This window comes from Penicillium concentricum (assembly GCF_028827145.1).
Source record: "Penicillium concentricum strain IBT 3081 chromosome Unknown utg000002l_segment0_segment0, whole genome shotgun sequence".
In the NCBI taxonomy this organism is placed as follows: domain Eukaryota; kingdom Fungi; phylum Ascomycota; class Eurotiomycetes; order Eurotiales; family Aspergillaceae; genus Penicillium; species Penicillium concentricum.
Window position 1 is genome coordinate 4,373,975 of NW_026622755.1, and position 24,992 is coordinate 4,398,966.

Consider the following 24,992-nt stretch of genomic DNA (forward strand, 5'->3'; position numbering starts at 1 on the left):
TTTTTTTCTTCTCCATGAACAACGCAAAACTCACATTCTACTCAAAAAGCGTTCCTACGAAGACTCGTCTGATGAAGTAAGGAAATCGTATAGAGAATGGAGACCAAGTGCCAACTGGCAAAGGTGTCGATCTTGGGTGCAGTGCCTGCTTGACTTCGGTCATGTAGTAGGGATTGCAATGATTGATTCTACATACCAATCAAAATAATAAATAATATTAAACTTTGCTATTCATTTTTTTCCATTCGTATGTTCGCTTGTAATCATTCTAAGCGTTAGGGCTCTTTGTATCCTACAGTTTCCCTTTTTGCGAAGCGAAAAGTCATGACGGAGCCGATTTCTATTACAATTCTTTATCAGAGCCATAAATTATTTCGATGTACATTAAAACGTTCCATGCCCTCATATTAGGCCGTTCCCCAGTAAAGCTCGAGTGCTCAGTCCTGAACCGAGAAAACTCGGGCGCTTTTCAAGCCTCATGGCTTCATGACATCTCTGACGCCAGCTCCGATGCTAAGCTGACGGCCAACGTTTCCAAAGCACACGCACGCGCAGAAAATGACACTGGCAATCCAAGTGCCGACCGCAATGCTCTCCTGTGTGATGCCTGCACCCAGCACATCCTCCAGTCCTGTTACATTCAGAAGACTAGCGCCGATTGATGGGCCGGTCGACGCGGGCACAAGCTCTGGCTTGAGGCCAAGAACCGCTGCCATGCCGGTCAAGCCAACGGTGGTCGAGAGGACGAAGCCGGTCGTGGTGCGGTCAATCAGGTACCAGAGAACGGGGTTCGCGAGCGCGAGGGTCAACGATGCTTGCGTAGTAGATTCCCAAGGGAGTTTCCGCTGTAAAAAAAAGATCGATATGTCAGCATTGTCCCATAGAAATATAGAAAAAAAAAAAACGGAAACACCTGTATCTACTTACCATAGCAAATGCAATTCCGACAAACGCTCCAACACTGCGAGCAACAGTAACCCAAGACGGGGTGCGATCCTCATTATCCTCCTCATCGGCACTCGCAAGCTTTGGATCAGACTGCTCAAGCTTGTCCTCACGCCAGCCATCCAGCCAGGGAAGCAGATTACCCAGAGCCATACCAGCCAACCCCCAGAAGCCCAGGTACAGCCCCGAATCGTAGTAATGAATATTCTCCAGCTTGACAGGAGTAATCCAATGGTTATCATGAAGGTGAATCGTGATAACACCGTAAGCAACACCAAAGCCAAAGAGCAGCACGCTGCTCAACGCCTGCGGCAAGATCACGCCTCGGAACAACCCGTGGCTCAATCGAGACCGTGTCCTCCGCAGCGCCTTCCGTCGTGGCTCGATGGCCGATTTCTCTGCTGCGCGCTGCAATGGCTCAGGCGGGAACTCTGCCGCTGGGCTGTTGGCTTCCGTGCCCCAGGGACTGGACTCGTCGCGGAACCCGTCAAATGCCGTGGGCGAGTAGATCCCGTACAGCGTCGACGCGGTCAAGTTCATCACTGATCCTGTGCGGCTCACGCTCGTTGAGTTCGACATGGCGTCTGCGTTCGGGTTCAGGTATTCGGCGCCTGTTGACTCGGCCGGTGTTGGGGGTCCGGATGACTCCGTAGAAGCGGGCGTTATTTCAAATGGTCGTCTCGGGCGCGGACGCAGGATGCGAGGTTGTTCGGTCATGATGGATAGGTAAATGGGGTTTGATTTGTGTCGTTGGATTTCAAGGCTCGGGTTCTGTTGGGTTCGGGAAGACAGAAGAACAGAGTCTCAGCTTGTCGCGACAAAAAAGCAGACTCTGGATTTTGTTTGTCCCACGTAATTGAGACCACTGTTTCGTAGAGCTGTAATATATTATACAAGATGCTTTGTGCGCGTCTGGGAATGTGTCAGAAACGAAATGTGTAAATATGGGGAAAGGAGAGAACATTGAGCTCGGGATATGACGCTTACCGGGGGAACAGAGAAATATAAACTTCCTCGGAGCAATTAAAGCAGCAAAGGTTACCTTGCTATTTATCTCAGGGTTAACTGAAGTTATTTGAGGTAGGGAAAAGGAAAAAGTACAAAAAAGATGAAATCAACAGATTTGTGCCTTAGGAATCCGCTTCGTGCTGTTGGCCACCACACCACTTTGGAGGTTTGTATCCACTCTGAAACCGGACACCCGTAACTCGTACGAGGTTTTTTGAGTCAATAGGTATAAAATATTTGAGATCGGGTGTAAAGAAATAATCCAAGAAGTGGACAGATGTATAGGAGAAAGAGGGGAATTATCACATGCACATCGGAGTACTAGCCACTTATAGGGCTTGGGGTGAAATTGACTTGAAATACAACCATTCCGAAAGGGAAATGATACGCCTAGAGAACAGGAGAAACAAAAGAAATAGATCATGATACACAAGATTTCAAAAACAAAACGCCAACCCTATTAGTCTTCCATCACGTCGTCTGCATACCCTTCCCCGCGTGGGCCAGCTAGGCCCCTCGGGGGAGGGGACGAGGCTTCATGTCGTGCGTAACCATTGGCGCCTTCATAGGTAGAGGAATTTTCGTCACCGTCCACGTCGTCTTCGTCATCCTGATCGTCAGAGAAGTCCCCTTCCTCGTCGGCTCGGAGAGGGGCGCCTCCATCATCTTCTTCACCAGAGACTTCGCCAAGGAGTTCGCGGTCGAGATCGTCCAGCTCCCCCTCCATGTAGTCATCGGGTCCGTGCTCCGGGTCCCAGATTGGGGTACCCATAGCTGATGGCACAGCTCCTAGACCATCAGGATGGCCGTGACTACCCTTAGCCTGAGACACTGTGGCTTTCTTGGTAGTGCCAGGAGTGCCTGTTACACCCGTAGACTTGCGCTTGGCAGCAGCACTAGGGCGAGGACGTGGACGGGATCGGTTGTTGGAGCTTCGAACATCAGCTTCCAGGGCCGCCTTGGCCTGGTATCGCTCCTCCCGCTCCCTCTTGCGATCCTTCTTGGGACCGTTGGCTTCGGTGTAATCCCAGCGGTCGAGTCGACGGGCAGCTTTTCGCACTACAGAGAGAAAGACGCTTGCACATTCGCCAAAGTCATCCTCTTCTTCCGGGTTCGGGAAGAGACCACCCTTGCCCCACGAGGTTTCTTCGTCATCTGTATCGTAGCCCTCGGGCAGACCCTGAAGCAAGCGACCGTAGCGCGCGAAAGGAATCTCGCTCTCCCGTTTAGCACGTAGAACGCGGTATGCATTTGATTTACGTTTAGCCAGCAGATAGTCAATCCTCTGCCGACGATTTTGCTCAACGGCTATCTGGTGCTGTGTGAGTGGCCGCATCCGACGCATAGTGGGCGCTGAAGAAAGCGAAGGCTCGGCAATAAAGCGGTTAAGGACTGGGTGGTTGGGACCCGGAGGAGCGGGGGAAGCATCAGGAGTATGCTCCATCCTTGTTTTCAAGATGAGTCGCTGTTGGCCCACGGCTCGATTAAGTGATGACTCGCGCTTGGCCTGTTTAGGGCGCGGACGAGAGTGACCAGGAGTCATATCATCCTCATCATCATCCAAGCTGCGTTTAGCAGAAGGGTGGAGAGGGGTGGAAATAGCAGAGCCACGGCCTCCCATACCAGAGTAGTCTCCTGCAAATGATTCTTCGTCAAATCCGTACTCTGCGATTAAAGAAGGTTAGCATTCTAAGGACATGTATATCTACGGTAGCTATTCAAAATGTGGAGCTCACCTTTCTTGGGTCGCTTGGGAATGCGCGGTAGTGGTTCCTCTTCTTCCAGAATGCCTGCACCAAATGTCAGTTAAGCCCCATTTTCAACATTAGTCAGAACTAGGCGCACGTACGCTTGCGTTCTAGTCGTTTGGACTCCCCGTATTCCTGTTCCTCTGGTGTGTCCAAATTCTCTTCACTGGCTTGTTCCTCTGTTAGGATATCAAAGGGAGGTACTTTCAAAGGAAGACCCTCGGCACCCTCGCCTTCCACACCTGGACCAAACGGGTTGTTCAGAGCAGCCTCCCGACTAAAGTCACTCTCGAGATACCACCACATCAGCCAGAGGAATGCCCTAGCGCGACTTTGGCTACTAAGGGTAGATCTCATGACCAGGTCGAAAAAGTCTCGCGGAGGAAAGAAGTGTGTTTCCGACACTTTGGGAGCGTACTGCGCTAGAACAAAAATCAAGTTCACTGGGTTTGTTCGGGGTATATTCTGTCGCTTGATCTTTTCCAGGGTATTCGGTTGGTCTACATCCTCTGAGGCGCCCTTGAGAATGGACTTGAGACGGGGAGCATCCTGCAGCTGCTTGTAGGCATTGGAATCCTGATGCGCTTGTAGTGAGGGGATCGAGTGGTAGGTTCGGAGTTGAGCACGCATTTCGGGGAAGACTAGAAAGCAGAATAATAGCAATTAGCAGGAGGTAAATTATGTTAGGGCATAGCTGCAGGCGTACAATTCAGGGTAGTGTTCATGCGACCGAAATTGACCAGCAGACAGACCATAGCCATATTGATAGCTGCAGGTTTGTCATTCTGCAGTTTATCCTTCAGAATCTTGCTGGTCTTGCTGCTCCGGGCCATTGCATTGATGTAGACATCCGCGAAATCCATTCCCTTCTGTCCGTCGGGGTATCGCGTGAAAACAGGCGTTTTGTCCTCAAAGACCAGCTTCAGGAACTGGTACTGAATATCTTTGCGCCATAGAGGTATGCCATCGTCTTTCTTCAGGTGTCGAATCTTGTTACCGGAGTAGACAGAACCAATTGTGCCGTTCGCTTGCCGCCTCGTACCGACCGTCGCGCTGGCGGTCATGCCGTGAGACTCATCTGCAGCTTCAGATACCGCGAAGGACTCGTCCATCATGCTGTTTTCGAAATCGGCCATTTTGGGGGTTATTGGAACTGATAGCAGGTCCGCGATCAGATTCTGGGAGAATCACAGGTTGTAAAGTGAATATGCCCCCTAGGAGGCGGCCGATGAAAGAGGCAGAAGTAAAGCGAAAAAGAAACGAAAGAGAAAGGATAAAAGTGAGAAGGAATGCCAAGTAAAAAAGGGAAAAGGGAAAATGAAGTCCAAAGCCGGAAAATCGAGGAAGAAAGCAGAGCCGAACCTATGAAGGTATAGCTGGTGTGATATCTACCCGTATCAGACCTCACCATTGTAAGCACGCGTTTAATATATGCTGACACCTAATGCCACGCACCTGGATTTCAACAAAGTACCATTTTTATATTAACAAATCAATAGTGCATTTATAATCGAGAATGCATATTAATGCTATATGAACCCTAAGCTTGAATAAAGTACCATTGAATATACGTTGACAACTACAGTTACATGATTCCTATACTTGAATACGTTTACTAGACCAATATAATTGGAAACACTTTTTCGAAATTGCATTGGATAAGAGAACTTTCCTTCTCGTGGCCATTGAACCGAGAATTCATAAGTATACCCCATTCCTTCGACGACAGCATCCTCCGAGGTCCGAGAAAAATGATCGGAATAGACAAGGAAATGAAGCAAAGTGCTCCTTTTCGGAGACAATCAGCCTCAACGGACCCGAAAGCAGAGGACATGCGGTTGCAGGTCAAGCCAACGCCATACAGAATGCAAAGAATACCATTTTTTGTTTCGAACATAGTCACGCCGTGAGGTAAGACGGCGATATAACCAGTATCCGAAAAAATCTCGGAGAGAGAAAGCGCACGTTTTTGTTTTCGAAAGTCGACTGCAGAACGCACGAGGGCAGCAACAGAAACAAATGTCCGCCATGAGATACCGACGCTGTAAAAAGTCTATGCTGCACATGATGAATGCAGCCATAACAACACCGAGAAGATGAATGCGAAGAGAAAAAGAAAACTTTTCGAGATGATAAAAAGTCATCAATCTCCGCTCGGCGCACGCGCGTCACTCGAGCGTGTCCCCAGTGGGGATGCTCGAACATAAGGGGTATCTGACGAGAGCGGACATAGGAAAAAAAAGACAACGCATTCTATGATGTTCATGCAGCTTCGATCACAGGTTGCCCGAAGAGAGAGGTGGTGTCTCCCGGGAGCAATAAAAGAAGACCGGACTGCGCGAATGCCTCGTATCCAGACAGGGCGATATTGAAAAGCCATGAGTAGAACAGCTAAGAGAGGCACGAGAGGAACAACAAAGGAAACCAGATTAAAGCATACGCAAACGGGGAAAATATGAATCTAAAAACAAGCATAGGAAAGTCGTGCAGTCATGACAAAGCCGTCCCTGAGAGATAGCACAGGTAGAAAAGAACTCAGGGACTCAATCTGATCGTGTCCGTCAACGAGAGACAAAAGAAAATAAAGCAAGGGAGCCAATCAGACCCGAGGGCATCGTCAAAAGACCACGACTGATTTACCACCAGGAAGATGGGCCGGAGGAGCCGGAGGGGTTGCCGTAGCTGCCACCGCCGCCACCGTAGCCAGCACCACCACTGCCACCGTAGGCAGGGGCAGCAGCACCGCCGTAGCCGCTACCGCCGTAGGAGGGGGCAGCGCCACCAGAGCCACCGTAGCCGCCGGCACCGCCGAAGCCACCACCCATGCCGCCAGGGACACGACGGACATCACGAGTGGCAGTAGCGCCACGGCCACGGCCACCACCACCACCACGGCCACGACCGCTGCTGAATCCGCTACCTTCGCGGGCAATGCTCTCCAGGAAAGCGGGAACCTCCTGGTGGGCCTCCTTCAGGAGCTCGAGCAAGTCACGAACAACACCACGGTTGCCACGGTTGAAGAAAGCAGTGGCGATACCGGTGTTACCGGCACGACCAGTACGACCAATGCGGTGAACATAGTCATCAATGTCAGTAGGGAGGTCGTAGTTGATAACGTGGGTCACGTTAGGAATATCGAGACCACGAGCAGCAACAGCAGTGGCAACCAGAATGGGGCAGCGACCGTTACGGAACAGCTCAAGAGCACGCTCACGCTCGCGTTGGGTACGATCACCGTGAATGGCGGTCGCAGGGAAACGCTGGTTAATGAGGAAATCGGAGAGCGAGTCGGCCATACGCTTGGTCTCAACGAAAATGAGAGTGAGACCAGTGCTGCCGTGAGTGTGGAGAATGTCCAGCAGGACGGAGCGCTTGTCGGCGTCCTCGACGTACTCGACCTTCTGGGTGATGTTCTCGGAAGTACTTCCAACACGACCAACGGACAAGAAGATGTAGTCCTTGAGGAAATCACGAGCAAGCATTTGGATATCGCGGGGGAAGGTGGCCGAGAACATGAGAGTCTGGCGGTCGTCAACACCGGGCATATCCTCACCCTCAACAATGCGGCGAATTTGGGGCTCGAAACCCATGTCCAGCATGCGATCAGCCTCGTCAAGAACGAGGTACTTGATGTTAGCCAGGGAGATACGGCCACGCTCGATCAGATCAACCAGACGACCGGGGGTGGCAACGAGGAGATCGCAACCACGCTCGATTTGACGAAGCTGAGAGCCGATATCGGCACCACCGTAGACGACACAGGGGCGAACCCACGAGCGGTAAGCGAACTTACGGGCCTCCTCGAAAATCTGAGAGACCAATTCACGAGTAGGAGCAAGAATGAGGGAGGTGGGGTAAGCCTTGCGCTGGCGGCCGTAGCTGAACTGACCACCACCACCACCCTGAACAGGGGCGGCAGAAGGACCGTTCTGGAAAGCCTGAGAAAGGATAGGGAAGAGGAAACCACCAGTCTTTCCGGAACCAGTCTGGGCACAGGCCATAAGATCACGGCCGTTCATGACGATGGGGACGGAGTACTTCTGAACGGGGGTAGGAATGACATAGCTGGCCAGCTTGATGTTGGCGATCAGGTGGTCGTCCAGTGGAGGGTTAGTGAACTGGGTAACGGGCTCTGGGACATCATTTCCGGAGGCCTCGACGGGAATATCATCGTAGTTGGAGAAGTTGATTCCAGTCTGCTGCTTGGTGGGGTCGTTGGGAACACCGAACAGCTCGCGCTCTAGGCGAGCATTGGCGGGACCGGGAACGTGCTTGCCGTCGCGCCACTGGCCATCACCGGAGCCACGAGCTTGCGCGGAGCTGCCACCACCGCTGTAGCCGCCACCGCCGCTGCTGCTGCCACCACCGTAAGAGGATCCTGGGTTTCCGTAAGCATTGGGATTGAAGGGCCGGAGTTGTCCGTCAGGGGTCCAGCTGGTCATACCGTTCGCGGGGCCACGAGGGCTGAAGTTGGGAGCGTTGGCGTTGGCCCAGTTGCCACCAGCGTCACTAGAAAACACAAAATCAGTTGCCGTTTCAGGAAATTCAGTCTTTTGGGTACTGTACCGAGGACCACCGAAGCCAGGTCCAGGGGGAGGAGCATCGGCGCTAGCACTGGGGGCGGGACCGGGGGCGGGACCAGAACCGGGACCACGCTGGCGAAGGTGAGGAGGAATGTAGGCAGCACGGCCAACAGGGGCGTTACCCTGGGGGGCGTGCTGAGACTCGTTGAGGGAAAGGTTTCCCATTTGCAAACCGTCGGCCATTTTTGCGGTAAATGTCTGTTGCAGAGCAAGAGTTAGAAGCTGTGCGATGTCGACCGAAGCAGGTGAAGGATATTGCGTACAGTTTTTTTTCTGCTTCACCGGGAAAGATTCGTTCGTCGTAGATAAAGCGCAAGTGATCTGGAAAAGATACTTGCAGAGAAGAAGAAATCCACGTAAAGTGTACCTTTAAAAGAGAGAGAGACGGTGAAAAGATCAAATCGCTTTTCTGTTTGACTCGATAAGAAAAAAAAAGATCGAGTGACAAGCAAGAAAGCTCAGAAAAACCACAGAGAATATGGAAAATGCAAATCTCCCGAATCTAAGAACTCTAGAGAGAAGAAAAGAGAGAGTAGTGAAAAAGGGATGATGGAGAGGGGTTGAATCAAGAGAGAAGAGAACGGGTGGATGAAGTCTGTGGGAAGGAGGCAACAAAAGTTGGAGAGTTGGGGCGCTGTGTGGCTATTGGAGGTACTTCAAAGGAACTTAAATTGATGGTGTGACTTACAGCCTAACAGAAGTACCTATCAAGTACTTACCGCCACTGAAGAAATTTCTACTCGCCAGTTGCTGCTCGCGGGCGGTCTGGATGCCTTGTATGACTAAGACAAGAGGCGACCCACTCGGAAGCCTTTTGATCTGACTGGATGATTTTCCAGAGTCCACCAAACTATATCACCACCTACGTGACCAATGTAACATTTATTGAGTTATGATGATGATAAGTCAGAAATATAAATCCAGGTTTTTAGGGAGGGAAAGGGGGGAAAGGTCCAAAAAATAATGTATAGTTGATATTAACATCACTTATGCACCGTACTGTTCTTTCTCTTGCTGTTGCTGCTGGCCACGCCGACGGGCAATCAAGATACCCACAACGGCGACTAGGACGAAGAAGATCACGGCCGGCTGTAGGGAGTAAGATGGCGTGGTGGCTTCGGGAGCATCGGGAGTCTCGGGAAGCTTGTCGGTGACATCCGGCTGTTGGTCGAGTTCTTAAGATATCCAACATCATCAGCCCTTCCGACTAGCAGCAGAGAAAATATCGCGCAGACAGTCACCTGTCTAGAGCTCATCGCGGCTACCTTTGTCCTCGGTCTCGGGCTCAACCTCGAGCTCACCGCTCTTCACGATCTTAACCGCCAGCTTGGGCTTGTCGCCGGAAGCCTTGGGAACGTTTTGGATCTTGTCGACAATCTCGTAGCCCTCGAGGACCTCGCCGAAGACGACATGGCGGCCATCGAGCCAGCTGCGTGGTTTCAGTTAGTTATTGCGCCAAAGGTATCACTGCAAGGGACACGAACGAGGTGACAGCGGTGGTAATAAAGAACTGAGAGCCGTTGGTGTCCTTTCCGGCGTTGGCCATGCCTAAGAATAATCAGATCTCTGTGAGTTTTGGCCAAAGAAGTGTAAATGCCTACTGAGTTGGCCCTTCTTGGTGTGACGCAGCTTGAAGTTCTCATCCTTGAACTTGTTGCCGTAGATCGACTTTCCGCCAGTGCCTGCATACATTTAGTATAATGAATTCTAACATATTTGGAGCTTACAAACCATCGCCCTTGGTGAAATCACCACCCTGAATCATGAAATCCTTGATGACACGGTGGAAGGTAGAGTCCTGGTAGCCAAAGCCCTTCTCGCCAGTAGCCAGAGCGCTAGAAATGGGTTAGCATATGCAGGGTAAACATTGGAGGCGTTGATATAGCAAGTTCACCGTACCGGAAGTTCTCAGCGGTCTATACAAATAGTACTGTCAGCAATAATTCCCAATTGCTCATTATCCGTGGGGGTATAGTTCAACCAACCTCAGGGACGGTCTTGCCATACAAGCCCATCACAATGCGACCGAGGGGCTCATCTCCATGCTGAATGTCGAAGTAGACCTGTGATCAAAAATCAGTACCGCGCATATATATAGACCGACATAAAACATCAATGTCAATCACCTTGGAAGTAATCTTAGGGCCGCGAGGCTCCTTGGACTCTTCAGCCTGAACCAGCGCAAAGCCGACGGCGAAGACCAAGAAAAGGGAGACGAAAAGATTCCGGAAATACATGCTTGCTAATTGCCACTGCTCTGATAGGATACAGTGAAAGGGGAAGATGAAGCAATTGGGAGGGGAAGAAGGCCAGCTTGCAATGGCGTGCGGAGAATAGACGTGTTGGTGCCGTGAAATTCAGGCATGAAACAACTCCGGAAAAACGTTAACGTTGGCGGAGGATTTCTCCCGGAGTTCAACGAGAGCAACAAGTGACGGCTCCATACGATTGTCAGGACACCAGCCAGCCAACACAGTTCAAGATGGTATGATACCTACCGTCAAGGTATAATATACCCTCCAAAGAAAATCTGCTAATAACTCTTAGGTTTTCATTCTTGGTGTCAACTTCCCCGAGCGGAACCTGCTCAAGGCAAGCCAACCCTCACGATTGCGCCCGCAATTTCGATATCCCAACCCAATTGATCACCAACTAATATGCATTGAACGCAACAGAAATCTCTCGAGACCTTCTTCGGAATCGGCGCCAACAGCTCTGGCCGCCTCATGTCCCGCTTCAACATCCACCCGACCTGCCGCGTCGGCGAGCTGGCCAACAAGCAGGTCCTCGACCTTACGGCCGTGCTGTCCGATATGAAAATTGAGAATGATCTGCGCAGAGAAGTTCTGAACGATATCAAGCGTATGAAAGAGACCGGAACTTACCGCGGCCGACGTCATGCGTTGGGCTTGCCTGTGAGGGGACAGCGGACACGGACTCAAGTGGGTTTCCCTTCTCGCCCTCGTGCTCTCTTGATATGTCAGCTTGTGCTGCTATATTTTAAAGAGACTATGCAATGTCATGGCTAACGAAATCACAATAGATCAAAACTCCTGTCAAGTTGAACCGCATGGAGCGCAGACTATAAACTTGATGGTGTCGTGTTCGATTGTTACTTTTATGGGATTGTCTCACTATTTTGCGTGAGAGGCATGGATTTGGCGTTTTATTGATTCCTGGCACTCGACCTTTGCCAGTTTTTATGTGAACAGAACCCCTCTGTGGATGTATTATAGGCTAGACATAAAACCCGAGGTGAATGGAAGCTTCAAAACAAAATTATATCCCAGGTTATATATGGAAAAGTGGTTTTCACAGATTTAGCTTCATTTCGTTCTCTTTCTGCCATTTACCTACCTATGTTGTATGAACATGAGAAGGGGGAGAAATTATCTTTGAAAAGACCTAAACAGAATATCTGAAAAGACATCACAAGGCCGCATAAGCGGCCAACTATTCTTGTATGTATATGTACGGCAATGTCGTAGGAAATGTTAGGTTACAGTTTGATATATATCCAATTCCGAGCTAAAGATATACGCGAAGACGGAAAAGTAAGTAGGAAAAAAATATGTGTAAGTCTAAACTTTTGCCCTCAACCAAGTGTTAAACGCCAGGCCCATATGTGCACTCATGCCTGCGAAGACAGCACGCCTTCGCCGCGGTTGATTTGGATCCGCTTATCCTCACCCGCGCTGACAATGCCCACCGTCTTGTCCCAGCACACGCTGAACACCTTGACACCTTCACCACCAACCCGCTTGCTATCTGACTTACCCTCCTCCTCGAGGCTCTTCCGGGTAATCGAGTAAACACTCTCGCCAACAACACCTTCCTTGTCGGTCTTGGTGGACCGGATATCCCAAATTCTGCACGTGCCGTCGTGGCTACCGCTAATGAGACCATATGTACTGTGGGGGTCACGGGCCAAGCTCACAACAGCGTTGGTGTGGCCTCGGAGAGTCATGGCAGCCACAGTCGTGGCAGATGCACGGGGATCAATCAGAGTGATATGGCGAGCGGCAGTACCGGCAGCCAAGAGGCTGAGTTCGGGGAGGTGCTCAAGCGAGAGGAGCGAGTGTGATGTGGTGCGAGTATCAACCAGAGCACCAGTGACCAAATCCCAGGTCCGCAGGGAGTGATCCCATGAGGCGGAGTAGCCAACGGTGGCATCTTTTCCATCGAAAATAGCAGCAGAGACTGGTGCTGTGTGAGCTGACAGAAGGGCCAGAGGACCACGCTGTGGTGTGCTGACGGATGTGTTCAGCTTGCGACGCTTCGTGTTCCGAGCATTGCTGGAAGGAAGCAAGTTCTCAGGTGCTGCCGGAGCATCAGCCTTCTTAGTTGACCAGAATCCAACGTTGTTGTCTGCCGAACCAGTCAACAGACGGTTGGACTTGGCGTGAACTGCTAGTGACTCGATTCCAGCCTTGTGACCGTACAGCTCTAGCTGAGGAGAAATTTTTCCAGTGAAACCACCCTCACCCTCGGTATACTTCCACAATCGGACCGTGCGATCAAGACCTGCCGATGCGATCTGGTTCGGGGAAACGAACTTAGCGGCTCTGATAGAGGCGGTGTGGCCACCATCGGCGGCGGCAGGAGAGGTTGCGATAGTCTCAGACGACATATTCCAGATCCGAAGCAGACCATCATAACTTCCTGATAGAATTCTTTCCTGGCCCGGGGTGAAAGTCGCACCTGAGGCCCAGGATGCAGCAGGTGAAGTCGTGGAAAGGACGTCTGTCGCGCTAACCCAGTCATCGTGCTGGAACGAGGCAATGTGCAGGGGGGAATCAAAGCTCGAACATATTCAATCTCGAGGGTCGTCTCAGCAGAGATACCGTTGTCGACCAAATATTCATCAATCGAGGTTCGCAAAAAAGTTCCATTGATCAAAAACTCAAATGGAATGGGCTTTTCGCTTGAAAGAAGGTTGTTCACAAGTGTCGACAGCGCATATCGTCGAAGTCCTTTTTTAAGGAAGGGTCAGTACTTCATACTACCATTTATGATTTTTGATCGGCAATGGGTCTCTCACCAGTAGGAACAAGAATTGGGCCGGTGCTTTCAGGCAGAGCAATATCCTCCTGCTGACTGATAAGCTGCACTCGAACTTGTCTCTGCGCAGAGTCTGCCGCAGCAGAAGTGACCAAATCTTCACTCATTGTAAAAATGTTCAAATTGCTGCCGATGTTGCAGATGGAATCTTTTTTGGTGGCTGTCGCATTTTCGGCGGGTGAGGAAAAAATACGGTAACCTGTGCGGCACACTTGCGCAGAGCGCGGAGATGGCTCCACTTGTTCTACATAGTTGATTGCAATACAGTGCAACTTTAAGATATATCTGGTGAATAAATTGTATTTCTATTGTGTGAATGGTATTTATCCTCTGGGGGCTCTTCGAATCTCCGAAATAGCACGTCGTCGGTGATCAGACTCTGCAAACAAGGCCTCGATCAGATCAATAACTTCCTCAGCAGAGAACTCCAAGCCCAACTCTCCCTCGAGCCAAAGGAATTTGATATCGGCGAGGGAGCTTTCCAGAATGTTGATCATGTATTGGAAACGGAGCCAGCTCGGGACGTAGATGGCAGTGACGGGTAATGCCTCGGCATCACCATCTGTCTCAGGCCTGAAGAGGTCCTCCAATTTTGAGAGTTGGTTACAGAAGGAGACGAGTTGCCGTGACTGATCCTCCGAGATATCGCCCAAATCTTCGATGTCGATGACCACCTTGTTGATCACGGTAGACAAGAGAGATCCAACTGATTGGAGCAGCGCGGAATGAGACAGTATGGGTTGCCATTCCTTGTAAACATCGCGAATTCGATCGACGGTTGCGCTAACAGAATTCTCACAGTCTGCCTGGAATGGCTGCTCGGAGCATTGTGCAAATCCTTGGGCTCCGTCAAGCAGATCTGTGACGATCGTGCGCTGCGTCTGCATCTCTTTGCTATACGCAAGTTTGCCAAATTTCTCCAAGGCTTCAACATCGGGCTGAAGTCTGGAGAGATCATGTTCCTCGACCAGTTTCCGGATTGCCTCGGCAAGGTACAGACTATCATTATAAAGGTACATCTGCCCCGAGGTAAGCTTCAGCGAGTAGAATGTGGATGATGTAGCTTTGAACATAGCCAAGATCAAGGTTGGCAGTGCAAGAAGACCAGCACCAGAAGAAGCGACGCGGGAATTGGAATGGCTGAGCTCTAGTCAGTTTGAGGCCCAAAAATATGGAAGAAAGCATGATCGGGATGGCATGACTTACGCAGGCTGCAAAATATCCTTGGAATCAGTGATTTGCTGCTGAACGACCCCAAGAACAGACTCGGGGATATCGGTGATCGTGAAGACTTCCTTCAGGGTGACCTCTTTTGGTGATACAAATCCAGTTGCATCCTTCTTGTTGGTTGGTTTTGTCGTTGCTGTATTCTGGGGCTGCGAAGGCTTATTGTCGACTTTATGGTCATCTTCGTCCTCGTCACCCCAGCCCCAGGCATCATCGGCGTCATCATCTTCTGTAGAAACAGCTGCCTCTGGTTTGGCCTGATCGGGAGTCTCCTCAGTCTCCTCGTCGTCAAGACCCCATGCACTAACGTCTTCCTCTTCTTCCTCGGGCTTTGTTCTTTCTGCTTTCTTGGGCTCATCTTCTTTGTCGTCATCCCAGTCCGCGTCCCAGTCATCGTTGCCTTCATTCTCCAATAGAGCACCCTCGGCCTGAGAAACTTTTTCCTTTTCAATTCGTTCCACCTGTTTCGTTGTTCCCTGACTGGCAGCAATGACTTTGCGAACACTATCAAGCGAGTCGACTCTACGCCGAGTCAACCACAAGCGTGGAGCTTGGTTGACCCACGAGACGAGTTCTTCTTGGCCAGTCCAACCCCAAGAATCTATCTGCTTGGTGAACTGTAAAACATGGTTCAGGATGTTTTCAAACTCGGCGAGGCCATCTAGATCGGTGGGGATAGCAGGGGACAGCCACTCGGAGATCGCCTTGGAGGAAATGGTCACAATGAACGATTCAGAGAAAGTTGCGGACACCGATGGCGGTAGATTGTGTCGCAAGTAGCCCAAAACGCTGGAAAGGTGATCCAAGGTCTCCAGTGCAGTTGTCTTTGAGGCCTCTGGCTCAATGCGAATGCTAGTCTCCGTCACCACCACACCATGGCTGGTTCCATCAGGGTGAGGTAGCAAGATCGGATTTACAATCGCAGACAGGAGATCCTTTTGTAGTTTCTCATTAGCTGATGTGAGTATATCCAGTCGGGCCAGTGATGTAATAGTGCTCTCAAGAGAGTCTGCATCTGCATCTGCGCTAGAGACGTGGAATTCGCCTTGTTGTCGGTCAACTTTCAATTGATCAGCCCAGCGCGAACGAAGCGCCTCGACAATCTCCGATCGCAGTAGTGATACCTCGGCGGAGAGTATGCCCATCACATTTGTATTGGTAAAGAAGGCATCCTTTCCAACAGCTGCGTCGGTAGACTCCAATTGCTCAATGGCGGTGGTAATCTGGCCATTTCTGAGGGCATCGCGCCCTGTTTCCAGCTGCTGGCACAGACGGTGCACCTCCTCTAGGGTACCCGCTACGGCCTGATTGAAGGCAATTTCCGTCTCAACCAGGACGACCTTTGCCCTTGCATCTTCAACCTTCGCCTGCAGGGGTTCGGTATGCTCATGCTGCGCGACTATTTCTCGGGCAGTCAATCTTGAGCGTTCGATGTCGGCGTGAAGTTGTTTCGCTTGGATAATCCAGTCATCGGCATCGAAGGTGGTGTTCTCGCGACTCAAGGAGCTAATCTCATTCTAATCAAGTAAAGCAGCGCTGGTCAGTATCACCGACGAGCGTATATTGACGTTGGAGATCCCGTACCTCTACTTGCTCACGCGCCTTCGATATAAGCTCGAGTTCCCTGGCCAGAGCAGCTGCCGGGAACTTACCGGCAACTACACTCTCCTCGGGATACGTGCCCTCGGTGACGAAGCCTAGCACTGCCTGGCACAGCTCTTCGGTATTTGCTGGCATGATGCCAACTTTTCCGGGTGAAATAAAGCACAACTTATCAGGGAACACAAGCCTCAGAGCTTCGGAAATAGATGGACACGTAAAGGAAGTGTCGAGCTATCAACAACCCGTGACTTTGGGCGTCACCGCCCCCACGTGGTGTATACTGTATGCTTCGTTATAGAGCTCTAAATTCACTAGGATTTTGTTACTATAAATCCTTCGAATTTGACTGGTTGCAAATAAATCCGAAATCTAATATTTCTCTTTGTTATATAAATTCTTTCAGTTGCCCGCTTTGTAAGGAAAACGGGAGATTCTCCCCCAACCTTGAAAACTCCGGGTCCAACACACTTTTGAAGACATCTCAGACTCACCGTGTCTCGAATTCTCCCAATTCTGAGTCGGACAAGTACGTGTTTCCTGTAAGTCGATGTGAATTGTGTTCTCAGTTCTTATTGCCTATAGAGGGGTATCAACCTTCTATCCCCAAATTTCTGCTCGCCACCCCACCCATGTCATTTATCCTTGGCCATATGTGGCAGGTCTGCTAGATACGTCCTGAAAAGACATGATTTGGAAAACAACTGCCTGCTGCTGCTTTGGTGTTCCATTCCAACTCAGCTCGGCGTGAATATTCTTCTCTCATCCGAGTTGTGGTTGTCGTCGTACTTGTTATCAGACTATTCCTCGTCATAAACTTACGTGCTCATGATTGTGTCAATTTTCAATTGAGGGACACAAATTGCTAACAAAAACAACCAGACTGTCAAGCTTACGGCGAAATATCTTCACTGGGTCTGCCCCATTGATCAATATGTCGCCCTCGGTGCAGAACAGTCACTTCAAACTGCTCCAGCAGTTCAAGCCTGATTACTCGCCGAGCGAGTTCACTCAGTATGAATCAAAGCGCACCGGCATGAGAGTGGTCGTTATCGACCAACCGGGACCCAAAGTGAACGGTTACTTTGTACTTGCTACCGAAATCCACGATGACTCGGGTGCTCCTCATACTCTGGAGCACTTGTGCTTCATGGGTTCCCGCAATTACCGCTACAAGGGCTTCCTGGACAAGCTGGCTACCCGCGTGTACTCCAGCACTAATGCTTGGACGGCAACTGATCACACTGCCTACACGCTGGATACCGCAGGCTGGGAAGGCTTTGCTCGTATCCTGCCAGTCTACCTGGAGCATGTGATTGCTCCTACTCTGACTGACGAAGGCTGCTACACTGAGGTTCACCACGTCGATGGCTCTGGAAATGATGCCGGTGTCGTGTATTCCGAGATGCAGGGTGTACAGAACAATGCCGCTGAGCTGATCGACCTGGCAGCCCGGCGATTGACATACCCGCCTGGTGTGGGCTTCCGCTATGAGACAGGAGGTATGATGGAACAGCTTCGTGTCTTGCCTGCGGAACGAATTCGCGAGTTCCACCGTGAGATGTATCAGCCCAAGAACCTGTGCCTGATCATCACCGGAGAGGTCGACCAGGAAAATATGCTGGATATCTTGGACAAGTTCGAAGATACCATATTAGATGTCATTCCTAGCCCAGAGGCACCATTCAAGAGACCCTGGGTGGATTCCAAACAGGCTCCCTACTTGGAGAAGTCCGCTATTCAGAAGGTTGAGTTCCCCGAGGAGGATGAATCATTTGGTGAACTCGAAATTCGATTCATGGGACCTGACTGCACTGATCCCATCCTATGTAAGATCCAAACCCCCCAATATTTGAGATAAAAAATACTTACAGTACCATAGCTGGGGCTCTTAATGTGTCACTTTTGTACCTGGCCGGTTCATCTGCAGCTCTGCTAGAGAACATCATTGTTGAGAAAGAACAGCTTGCCAGTGCCGTTTACTACGCCACTGAGGACCACCCTAGCATGGAGGTTCGCTTCACGTTGACCAGCGTGGAAACAGAGAAGCTAGAGACCGTTGAGAAGAGATTCTTTGAGATCCTCCAAGATGCCATGGCCAAGGAATTGGATCTGAAGTACTTGAAAGAGTGCATCGCCCGACAGCGCCGAACTTGGAAGTTCTCGACTGAGTCTTCTGCCTCTTCATTCGCAGAGTACGTTATCTCTGATTTCCTGTTCGGAAAGCGTGATGGCTCGACCTTGATGGATGTCGCAACACTTAAGGAATATGATGTCCTTGAAACCTGGTCCGAGGACCAGTGGCGCGCTTTCATCAAGAAATGGATCTCGGATGCGCCACATGTCACTATCTTGGGTATCCCATCCCAGAAGATGTCCGCCTCACTGAAAAAGGACGAGGAGGACCGGGCCGCTGCGCAAAAGGAGCGTCTCGGCGAGAAGGGCTTGAAGGAGCTTGCCGACAAACTCGAAAAGGCCAAGGCAGAGAACGACAAGGAGATTCCGCAGGAGTTGCTCGAAAAGTTCGCTATCCCCGGAACTGAGTCAATCCACTTCATGGAGACCAGTACGGCTCGTTCAGGTGCTGCCCTGAAGGCTGGACGCCCCGACAACAAGATCCAACCCCTTGTCGATGCCGACAAGTCTGACCAGTCCCTTTTCATCCACTTCGAGCATATCCCTAGTAGCTTTGTTCAGCTATCAGTCCTCATCTCAGCTGATTCCGTTCCCGTTCAGTTGCGTCCATTGCTGTCCATCTACACCGAAGCGTTCTTTAACATTCCGGTGCACCGTGATGGCAAGACAATTGACTTTGAGCAGGTCGTAGTGGAATTGGAGAGAGACACCGTCGGATACTCGATGGAGACCGCTCGCGGTCTTGGTAACTCGGAGATGCTCCGCGTCTCCTTCCAGGTCGAGCTGGAGAAGTATACTCACGCCGTCGCCTGGCTGCAGGAGCTGTGCTGGAAGTCCGTCTTCGATGTGGAGAGACTCCGGGCTATCAACTCCCGTCTCTTGGCCGATGTGCCCGACTCCAAGCGCAGTGGCGACGACATGCTTGCTGCTGTCCATGTGATGGTTCACTACGCAGACGAGTCGATCACCCGTGCTCGTTCCACTTTGGTGAAGGCTCGCTACCTCAAGCGTGTCAAGCGTCTGCTCGCTGAGAAGCCCGAGGAAATTGTGAGCCGCATGGAGGAGATCCGCAACTCGCTCTTCAAGCCTGACAACGTGCGCGTCATTGTCATTGCCGACCTCGAGAAACTCCAGAACCCCGTCTCGGCCTGGAAGCCCTTCGCTGAGACCCTGGGCAACAGCACTGAGTTGCGGCCCATTACTGACCGACGATCCCGACTGAGCGATGCCGGCAAGAACATTGGCGGCAAGTCTTACATTGTCCCCATGCCGACTGTCGACTCGTCTTTCGCCTACGCCACCGCCCGTGGTCTGGACTCGTACGATTCCCCGGATCTGCCCGCACTACTCGTCGCGATTTCCTACATGAACGCTGTCGAGGGTCCCCTCTGGGTTGCAGTCCGCGGCACTGGTCTGGCGTACGGTACTAACTTTAGTTACAATATCGACACAGGCTTTGTCAACTTCGATGTGTACCGGTCCCCGAACGCTCACAAGGCGTTTGAGTCTAGCAAGCAGATTGTTGAGAACTATCTGTCCGGTGCTACGCCTTTCGATCCTTTGATGCTGGAGGGTGCTATCAGCAGCATCGTGGTCAACTATGCCAATGAGCAGATGACTGCCGCCAGTGCTGCCCAGGGCAGTTTCATCCGCCAGGTCATCCGCAACCTGCCCAGCGACTATAAGGAGAAGATGCTCAAGAATGTGCGCGCTATCACCACCGACCAGATCAAGGGTGCTCTGCGCGATATCATCTTGCCGTTGTTTGACCCGAAGACTGCAAACATGGTTGTCACCTGCGCGACTGTATTGGAAGAGGTGAGTTGTTTCCCGGTCTTCACTTTGCAGATATGGATTGCTAATTTTTGATTACGAACAGACCATCAAGCAAGGCTTCGAGTCTTCCGGCTTCACTCCTACAGTTCAGCCTCTTAAGGAATTCGAGGACGACTATGGTCTGAAGGTTGGCGACGAGGAAGAAGATGAGGACGATGACGAAGATGAGGACGATGACGAAGATGAGGACGATGACGAAGATGATGATGAGGAGGACTCCGAGACCGGATCGGAGGGTAGCGAGGATGAAAGCGACGACGAGTGATATGTCTGATGAACGACTTATACATGGGTAGCGAGGATGATCACATAGACGGAATTGTGGTGTCAAGAGACTCTACAGAACCTAGACAGTGATGAATCTACTCCTTTACTTGCTGCAACTCAGTAAAACACCGAGATCTCAAGTGAAACAAAACAAAGCTGAAAAATTCGCACTATAAATGTAGTCACACATCCTTAAGAGAGGTAAATATGGTACACGCCAAACAAGACCCGCCAGCAACCGTCTTGCCTGAACCTGGATCCAATCTTGACGACTGTAATAGTTCAAGAATGGTTAAATCGGTAATTGCCCCCCTACTTTCTTTCCACCATTGCCGTGATACAGTATGGATTCCAATCAATCCAACCCACCCCAATCCTCTATGGTATAAATCCCGGCATCTTTCACGCCAACCCCCGAACGATTCAAAGGTCAGACCAGAAACGAACAAAACTACCAACTCAACTCCTTCCGGCCCTTAAGAGTCCTCCGGATAAGAGTCTTGCGCCCATTCCTGTCCTTCTTGCGCGCCAGGTATCCATGGCGGCGCTTTTGGACCCGTCGTGACGGGCGGAACGTCACACGGCGCACGCCTAGGGAGGCACTTGCGGAGAAAGAGCGGGACTGCGAGGGTGCCTTCTGGGAGCGGAGTGATGACAGGGGTGAGAAGGCGGAGGCGGTTGCGGTTGTGATTGGCGAGGAGAGGCGGGCGCCGAGTGTTCGCGAGGGTTGGAAGCGGGTTGGCGTGGAGAGGAGGGAGGAGAAGGAGCGGGATGAAAGCATTGTGGAGGGTGTGCTTAGTTGTTGCGGGATTTGGGCGAATCTATTGCCCGGTGGAGTAAATTATTAGCTGTCTGGCTGGTTTCGAGGCTGGAAATGTTGCTGGTTTGGGGGCTTTGCGTACCTGTTCATGGGGGTTCGCATGGCCGATGTGGTGGCCCTGAAGGTTGAGGGCACGGCCCTGGCGCGGAGGCAGAACATTTTGAGGACCCTGGCTTTTTTGGAGGACGATTGAGGCGGAGTGGGAGAGCTTTCTGGAGTTGGAGATCAAGTGAGGCCTGGTGGACAAGACGCGGCGTCGGAAGACAGAAAATTAAGCGCGGAGCCGCTGGCACGGACCCGCCTAGAGATGTATGTCGACAATGATGTACGGTAATTACATGGGATATATAGAGGATTCAATTGGGTTGGTCTTGAGTGTATAATTTCTACTTACATCCTATAAGGACTATATAAAGTACGTTTGTTTAGTCAATAAATATCAAACTATAGTTGCAGCGCATCCCGTTAAGAAAACCTACCCGATCGGGACTAGCGTCACCGAACTTTTTTGATCTCGAGATGCGAAATGCTCAACGTCGCCCGTGCAACTCTCCATCCTGCTTGCCAGTCACACTGAAATCGAGAGAAACTCTCCTCCCAGTTCTGCCTATACCACCACTAAGCGAACCCACTCCATAATTGCCGCCACCACCGCCCTTCAATCTCAAAAGACCACCCTCTAAACCCGGCGAAGAATACCAATTCTACCAAAATGGCAACCCAAGGTCCCCAGGCCCTCCCCCCGGTCACAGTGCAGAGCACACAGACCATCAGCCAGTCTGCGGCGCAGGAATTCCTAGCCGCCTACCTGGACCGCGCCGCGACAGACCCATCGTTGCAACCCAACGCCAGCATCAGCGAGCACGGCCCCGTCTCACGGACGACCGCCGCAGCGCCGAACCTGATCCTGCACAACCTGAAGCGCGTGCAAGCGGGTCTAGCTGGCGAGCTCCTAGGTCGCGATCTGACTGTCGCGAAGCAGAACCCCGGAGAGGACTATTTGGATGTTGCTGCCGGTATTGTGCAGACCAACAAGCACGATCAGCTGGACGAGAGCAATGATCTTGTCATGAATGACGCTGAGTTTGGCATGGAAGCTGAGGCTTTTGCGCACCAGGAGGCTGGTATTGATAAGGAGGAGCGCAAGCGGAAGAAGAAGGAGAGACGGTTGGCGGAGAAGAAGGGTAAGGCCAAGGCCAAGGCTGAGGAATCCGATTGAGTGTGGTGTGGGTATATATATTTGGTTGTGGGCGTTGCTGCATTGGGTCGGAGTCTCTTTTCTTTCATTCGTTCTATTGCTCTATTACTCTGGGCTGGGTTGGGTTTTGGACGTACAAAAAAGTACTGCTCGCATTTGATGTCTGGACAAAAAGTGTTATTTAGAGTTTAGACGGATTGCTACAATCCAATCAATACATAATGGAACATTTCCAAGCCTCGCTTTTGCTTCTCGAGATTGGTACCCCAATATGTCACTAACACAAAAAAGTCATAGCCATATCACATGAAGATCACCAGCATAACACGCATCCAGTTTACAGCTCGCGGTCCGCGGCCTTGACGGGCTTTTCACTGTCCTCCTCCTTGCTGCTAGTGACCTTGCCACCCTTCCAGCCAAGCGCAGCGAGACGCTCGGTGAGGATGGGGTGGGAGTAGTGGTAGCTAGCATAAATCGGATCAGCATCCATGGTGCTCAGGTTCTGGATCTGGAGCTTCAGCAGTGAGGAAGCAAGCTTGTCGGAGTAACCAAGGTTCTGGGCAAATGTATCTGTGGAGTATTATTAGTATAACTGAGGGTATATGATAGATCCAATGAAACATACCAGCCTCAAATTCGAACTTTCGGCTGAGGATGTTCATGAGAAGCTTCACAACAGCATCCATAGGAGCCAGGGCGTCGGAGAAGAGCAGGAAACCAATCATGATAGGTTGTTCATTCACGAATCCAAAGGATTGGTACAGCGACTTGTTGTTGACAAAGACAGAGAAGAGAGCGAAGATGTAGAACATGTGGGCCTAGGTTGTATAGTTAGTGATAATTCGCCAGAAGGGCAACTGAGCAAATTCGTACCTGGGCAATGCCGAACAGCTTGGTGGTGTGGCTGAGGCTCCAGTGGCCAAGCTCATGGCCTAGCACAGCAACAACCTCCTCGGGCTCGGTCTTCTCAATCAGAGTGTCGTAGATGACAATGTGCTTCTTCCATGGCAGACCGTAGAAGTAGGCATTGCTGTGGGCACTGCGCTTGCTGCCGTCAATGACGTGCAGCTCAGAGAGAGGGAAGTTGAGTCTCTTGGCCAGGTTCTCGACACCGGTCTTGAGTTCACCGGGCTGGAGAGGCGAGAGCTTGTTGAACAAAGGCAGAATCGCAATGGGGTAGATTGTAATGGCGAAGACCTGGAGGAAGACACCGAATAGCCAGAGGTAGTAGTAGAACGAGCTGTCAAACTTCTGGACAATCTTAAGAATGGCAGTGATAATGGGAGTTCCCAAAACAATTCCAAGCATCTGACCCTTGAGCATATCCGTAACCCAAAGCTTGACCGTCTGCTTGTTGAAACCGAACTTCTCCTCGAGCACAAACGTGTTGTAGTACGAGATGGGCAGCGAGAGGATAGTGCTTAGAATGTTGAACCCGAAGAAGAATACCAATGTTTGACAGATTTCACCCTGGAACCGATCGGGGAGATACCGAGCGAGCACCAGACCACTGAGGCCCCAGATCTTGGGGAGGACATCGCCGTAGATGAATGCAAGGTTTTGAATTTGACCGTAAAGACCGGAGACGAAGCTGAACTTGGCCTTTGCACGACCGTATGCCTGTAATGATATTCCAGTGAGCATCTGCATATGGTATAACTCCGTCATCGAGTTCATACCTGACTCTGGTCAAAGACCTCCTGGGTAACCTCCCCTGCGAGGACCTGGGGAGGCTTCGTCCGTTGCAGAAACTTGTATTGCCGAAGTGAGAGGAAACCTTCAAGGACGAACTGGCCCAGTGAAAAGCCCACAAGCACGTTCTTCCATGGGAAGAGCGGGCGATCGAGCAAGCGCGCCAATTGCTGGAGGGAAACAGTCATTAGTGACGTGTCCACGGGTGAAACCAAATTCACCATGTAAACATGATGGAATTTCAATCATATCAACTCACCTCGAGGATATACATGATTGAAATCGCGCAACTAGGCGAAGAAAGAGGACGTTGTTCAAAGGCAGAAGATGCTACTTTGTTATTATCGGCAGCCTTAGTCAGATCTCATGCATGCCCACCTCGACTATGGGGCCTAACGCAACGTCAATATCAGGAATTAAGCCTATTAATCAACTAGAATCTTCTTTATTCTCGGATAAAGGTCTAAGGTGCGAAACGAGAAGTTAATAGGAGTTAACTGGATCTTGTCTACCAACATTTAACTGCAAATAACTTGTGCTAATGCCATTCCTGAAGTCTTCAAGGCTCCTCCTATAAGGACAATACTCGAATATTGTATATCCGTCTAGTATATTGAAATCTTAGCATCCTTAGAGTCTTTCTAAATATGAAAATACCTGGTGGCTTAGGGCGCATGGTCATCCCTTTGCGGGGCGATACGAGTGGTTGTACTCCGTAGCCGTGGGAAATATATATTTCCAACATGTGGACTATCTAATGGGAGTATCTACCCATTTGCAAATGGGGCTTTTCTATCTATTTTTATTAGAGGAACGGTCCAGTTGTAAGTTGTTTAAACATGCAGAAGCTCTTAAATTGTGCGGCCCTAATT

General features: G+C 50.8%; 11 protein-coding genes across 11 annotated transcripts; 3 read left to right on the forward strand and 8 right to left on the reverse strand.

Moving 5' to 3' along the window:
* Positions 1-476: 476 nt before the first annotated feature.
* On the reverse strand, positions 477-1,662 carry N7517_005294 (INSIG family protein; the record flags this gene model as incomplete). The annotated part of the gene is made up of 2 exons (XM_056723024.1): positions 477-845; positions 928-1,662. 2 exons carry the CDS (start codon positions 1,660-1,662, stop codon positions 477-479), a joined length of 1,104 nt encoding a protein of 367 aa, XP_056579274.1.
* A 751-nt stretch (positions 1,663-2,413) lies between these two features.
* On the reverse strand, positions 2,414-4,837 carry N7517_005295 (uncharacterized protein; the record flags this gene model as incomplete). The annotated part of the gene is made up of 4 exons (XM_056723025.1): positions 2,414-3,618; positions 3,690-3,743; positions 3,803-4,342; positions 4,408-4,837. The coding sequence occupies 4 exons, from the start codon at positions 4,835-4,837 to the stop codon at positions 2,414-2,416; spliced, it is 2,229 nt and encodes a 742-aa protein (XP_056579275.1).
* Positions 4,838-6,337: 1,500 nt separating this feature from the next.
* On the reverse strand, positions 6,338-8,467 carry N7517_005296 (DEAD/DEAH box helicase; the record flags this gene model as incomplete). Its single annotated transcript, XM_056723026.1, has 1 exon — positions 6,338-8,467. One exon carries the CDS (start codon positions 8,465-8,467, stop codon positions 6,338-6,340), a length of 2,130 nt encoding a protein of 709 aa, XP_056579276.1.
* Positions 8,468-9,271: 804 nt separating this feature from the next.
* N7517_005297 (peptidylprolyl isomerase) lies at positions 9,272-10,521 on the reverse strand (the record flags this gene model as incomplete). The annotated part of the gene is made up of 8 exons (XM_056723027.1): positions 9,272-9,459; positions 9,550-9,713; positions 9,769-9,832; positions 9,886-9,966; positions 10,016-10,119; positions 10,184-10,200; positions 10,270-10,347; positions 10,411-10,521. The coding sequence occupies 8 exons, from the start codon at positions 10,519-10,521 to the stop codon at positions 9,272-9,274; spliced, it is 807 nt and encodes a 268-aa protein (XP_056579277.1).
* Positions 10,522-10,766: 245 nt separating this feature from the next.
* On the forward strand, positions 10,767-11,372 carry N7517_005298 (mitochondrial 37S ribosomal protein uS13m; the record flags this gene model as incomplete). The annotated part of the gene is made up of 4 exons (XM_056723028.1): positions 10,767-10,769; positions 10,832-10,876; positions 10,960-11,226; positions 11,328-11,372. The coding sequence occupies 4 exons, from the start codon at positions 10,767-10,769 to the stop codon at positions 11,370-11,372; spliced, it is 360 nt and encodes a 119-aa protein (XP_056579278.1).
* Positions 11,373-11,915: 543 nt separating this feature from the next.
* On the reverse strand, positions 11,916-13,452 carry N7517_005299 (WD repeat WDR12/YTM1 family ribosome biogenesis protein; the record flags this gene model as incomplete). The annotated part of the gene is made up of 3 exons (XM_056723029.1): positions 11,916-13,052; positions 13,094-13,257; positions 13,326-13,452. The coding sequence occupies 3 exons, from the start codon at positions 13,450-13,452 to the stop codon at positions 11,916-11,918; spliced, it is 1,428 nt and encodes a 475-aa protein (XP_056579279.1).
* Positions 13,453-13,668: 216 nt separating this feature from the next.
* N7517_005300 (uncharacterized protein) lies at positions 13,669-16,309 on the reverse strand (the record flags this gene model as incomplete). Its single annotated transcript, XM_056723030.1, has 3 exons — positions 13,669-14,485; positions 14,552-16,089; positions 16,157-16,309. The coding sequence occupies 3 exons, from the start codon at positions 16,307-16,309 to the stop codon at positions 13,669-13,671; spliced, it is 2,508 nt and encodes an 835-aa protein (XP_056579280.1).
* A 796-nt stretch (positions 16,310-17,105) lies between these two features.
* N7517_005301 (putative zinc metalloprotease) lies at positions 17,106-20,408 on the forward strand (the record flags this gene model as incomplete). Its single annotated transcript, XM_056723031.1, has 3 exons — positions 17,106-18,000; positions 18,054-20,125; positions 20,187-20,408. The coding sequence occupies 3 exons, from the start codon at positions 17,106-17,108 to the stop codon at positions 20,406-20,408; spliced, it is 3,189 nt and encodes a 1,062-aa protein (XP_056579281.1).
* Positions 20,409-20,861: 453 nt separating this feature from the next.
* On the reverse strand, positions 20,862-21,389 carry N7517_005302 (mitochondrial 54S ribosomal protein bL34m; the record flags this gene model as incomplete). Its single annotated transcript, XM_056723032.1, has 2 exons — positions 20,862-21,231; positions 21,313-21,389. 2 exons carry the CDS (start codon positions 21,387-21,389, stop codon positions 20,862-20,864), a joined length of 447 nt encoding a protein of 148 aa, XP_056579282.1.
* A 553-nt stretch (positions 21,390-21,942) lies between these two features.
* Positions 21,943-22,449, forward strand: N7517_005303 (uncharacterized protein; the record flags this gene model as incomplete). The annotated part of the gene is made up of 1 exon (XM_056723033.1): positions 21,943-22,449. The coding sequence occupies one exon, from the start codon at positions 21,943-21,945 to the stop codon at positions 22,447-22,449; it is 507 nt and encodes a 168-aa protein (XP_056579283.1).
* Positions 22,450-22,765: 316 nt separating this feature from the next.
* On the reverse strand, positions 22,766-24,394 carry N7517_005304 (zinc metalloprotease; the record flags this gene model as incomplete). Its single annotated transcript, XM_056723034.1, has 5 exons — positions 22,766-22,998; positions 23,054-23,246; positions 23,302-24,048; positions 24,108-24,290; positions 24,380-24,394. 5 exons carry the CDS (start codon positions 24,392-24,394, stop codon positions 22,766-22,768), a joined length of 1,371 nt encoding a protein of 456 aa, XP_056579284.1.
* Positions 24,395-24,992: the final 598 nt, after the last annotated feature.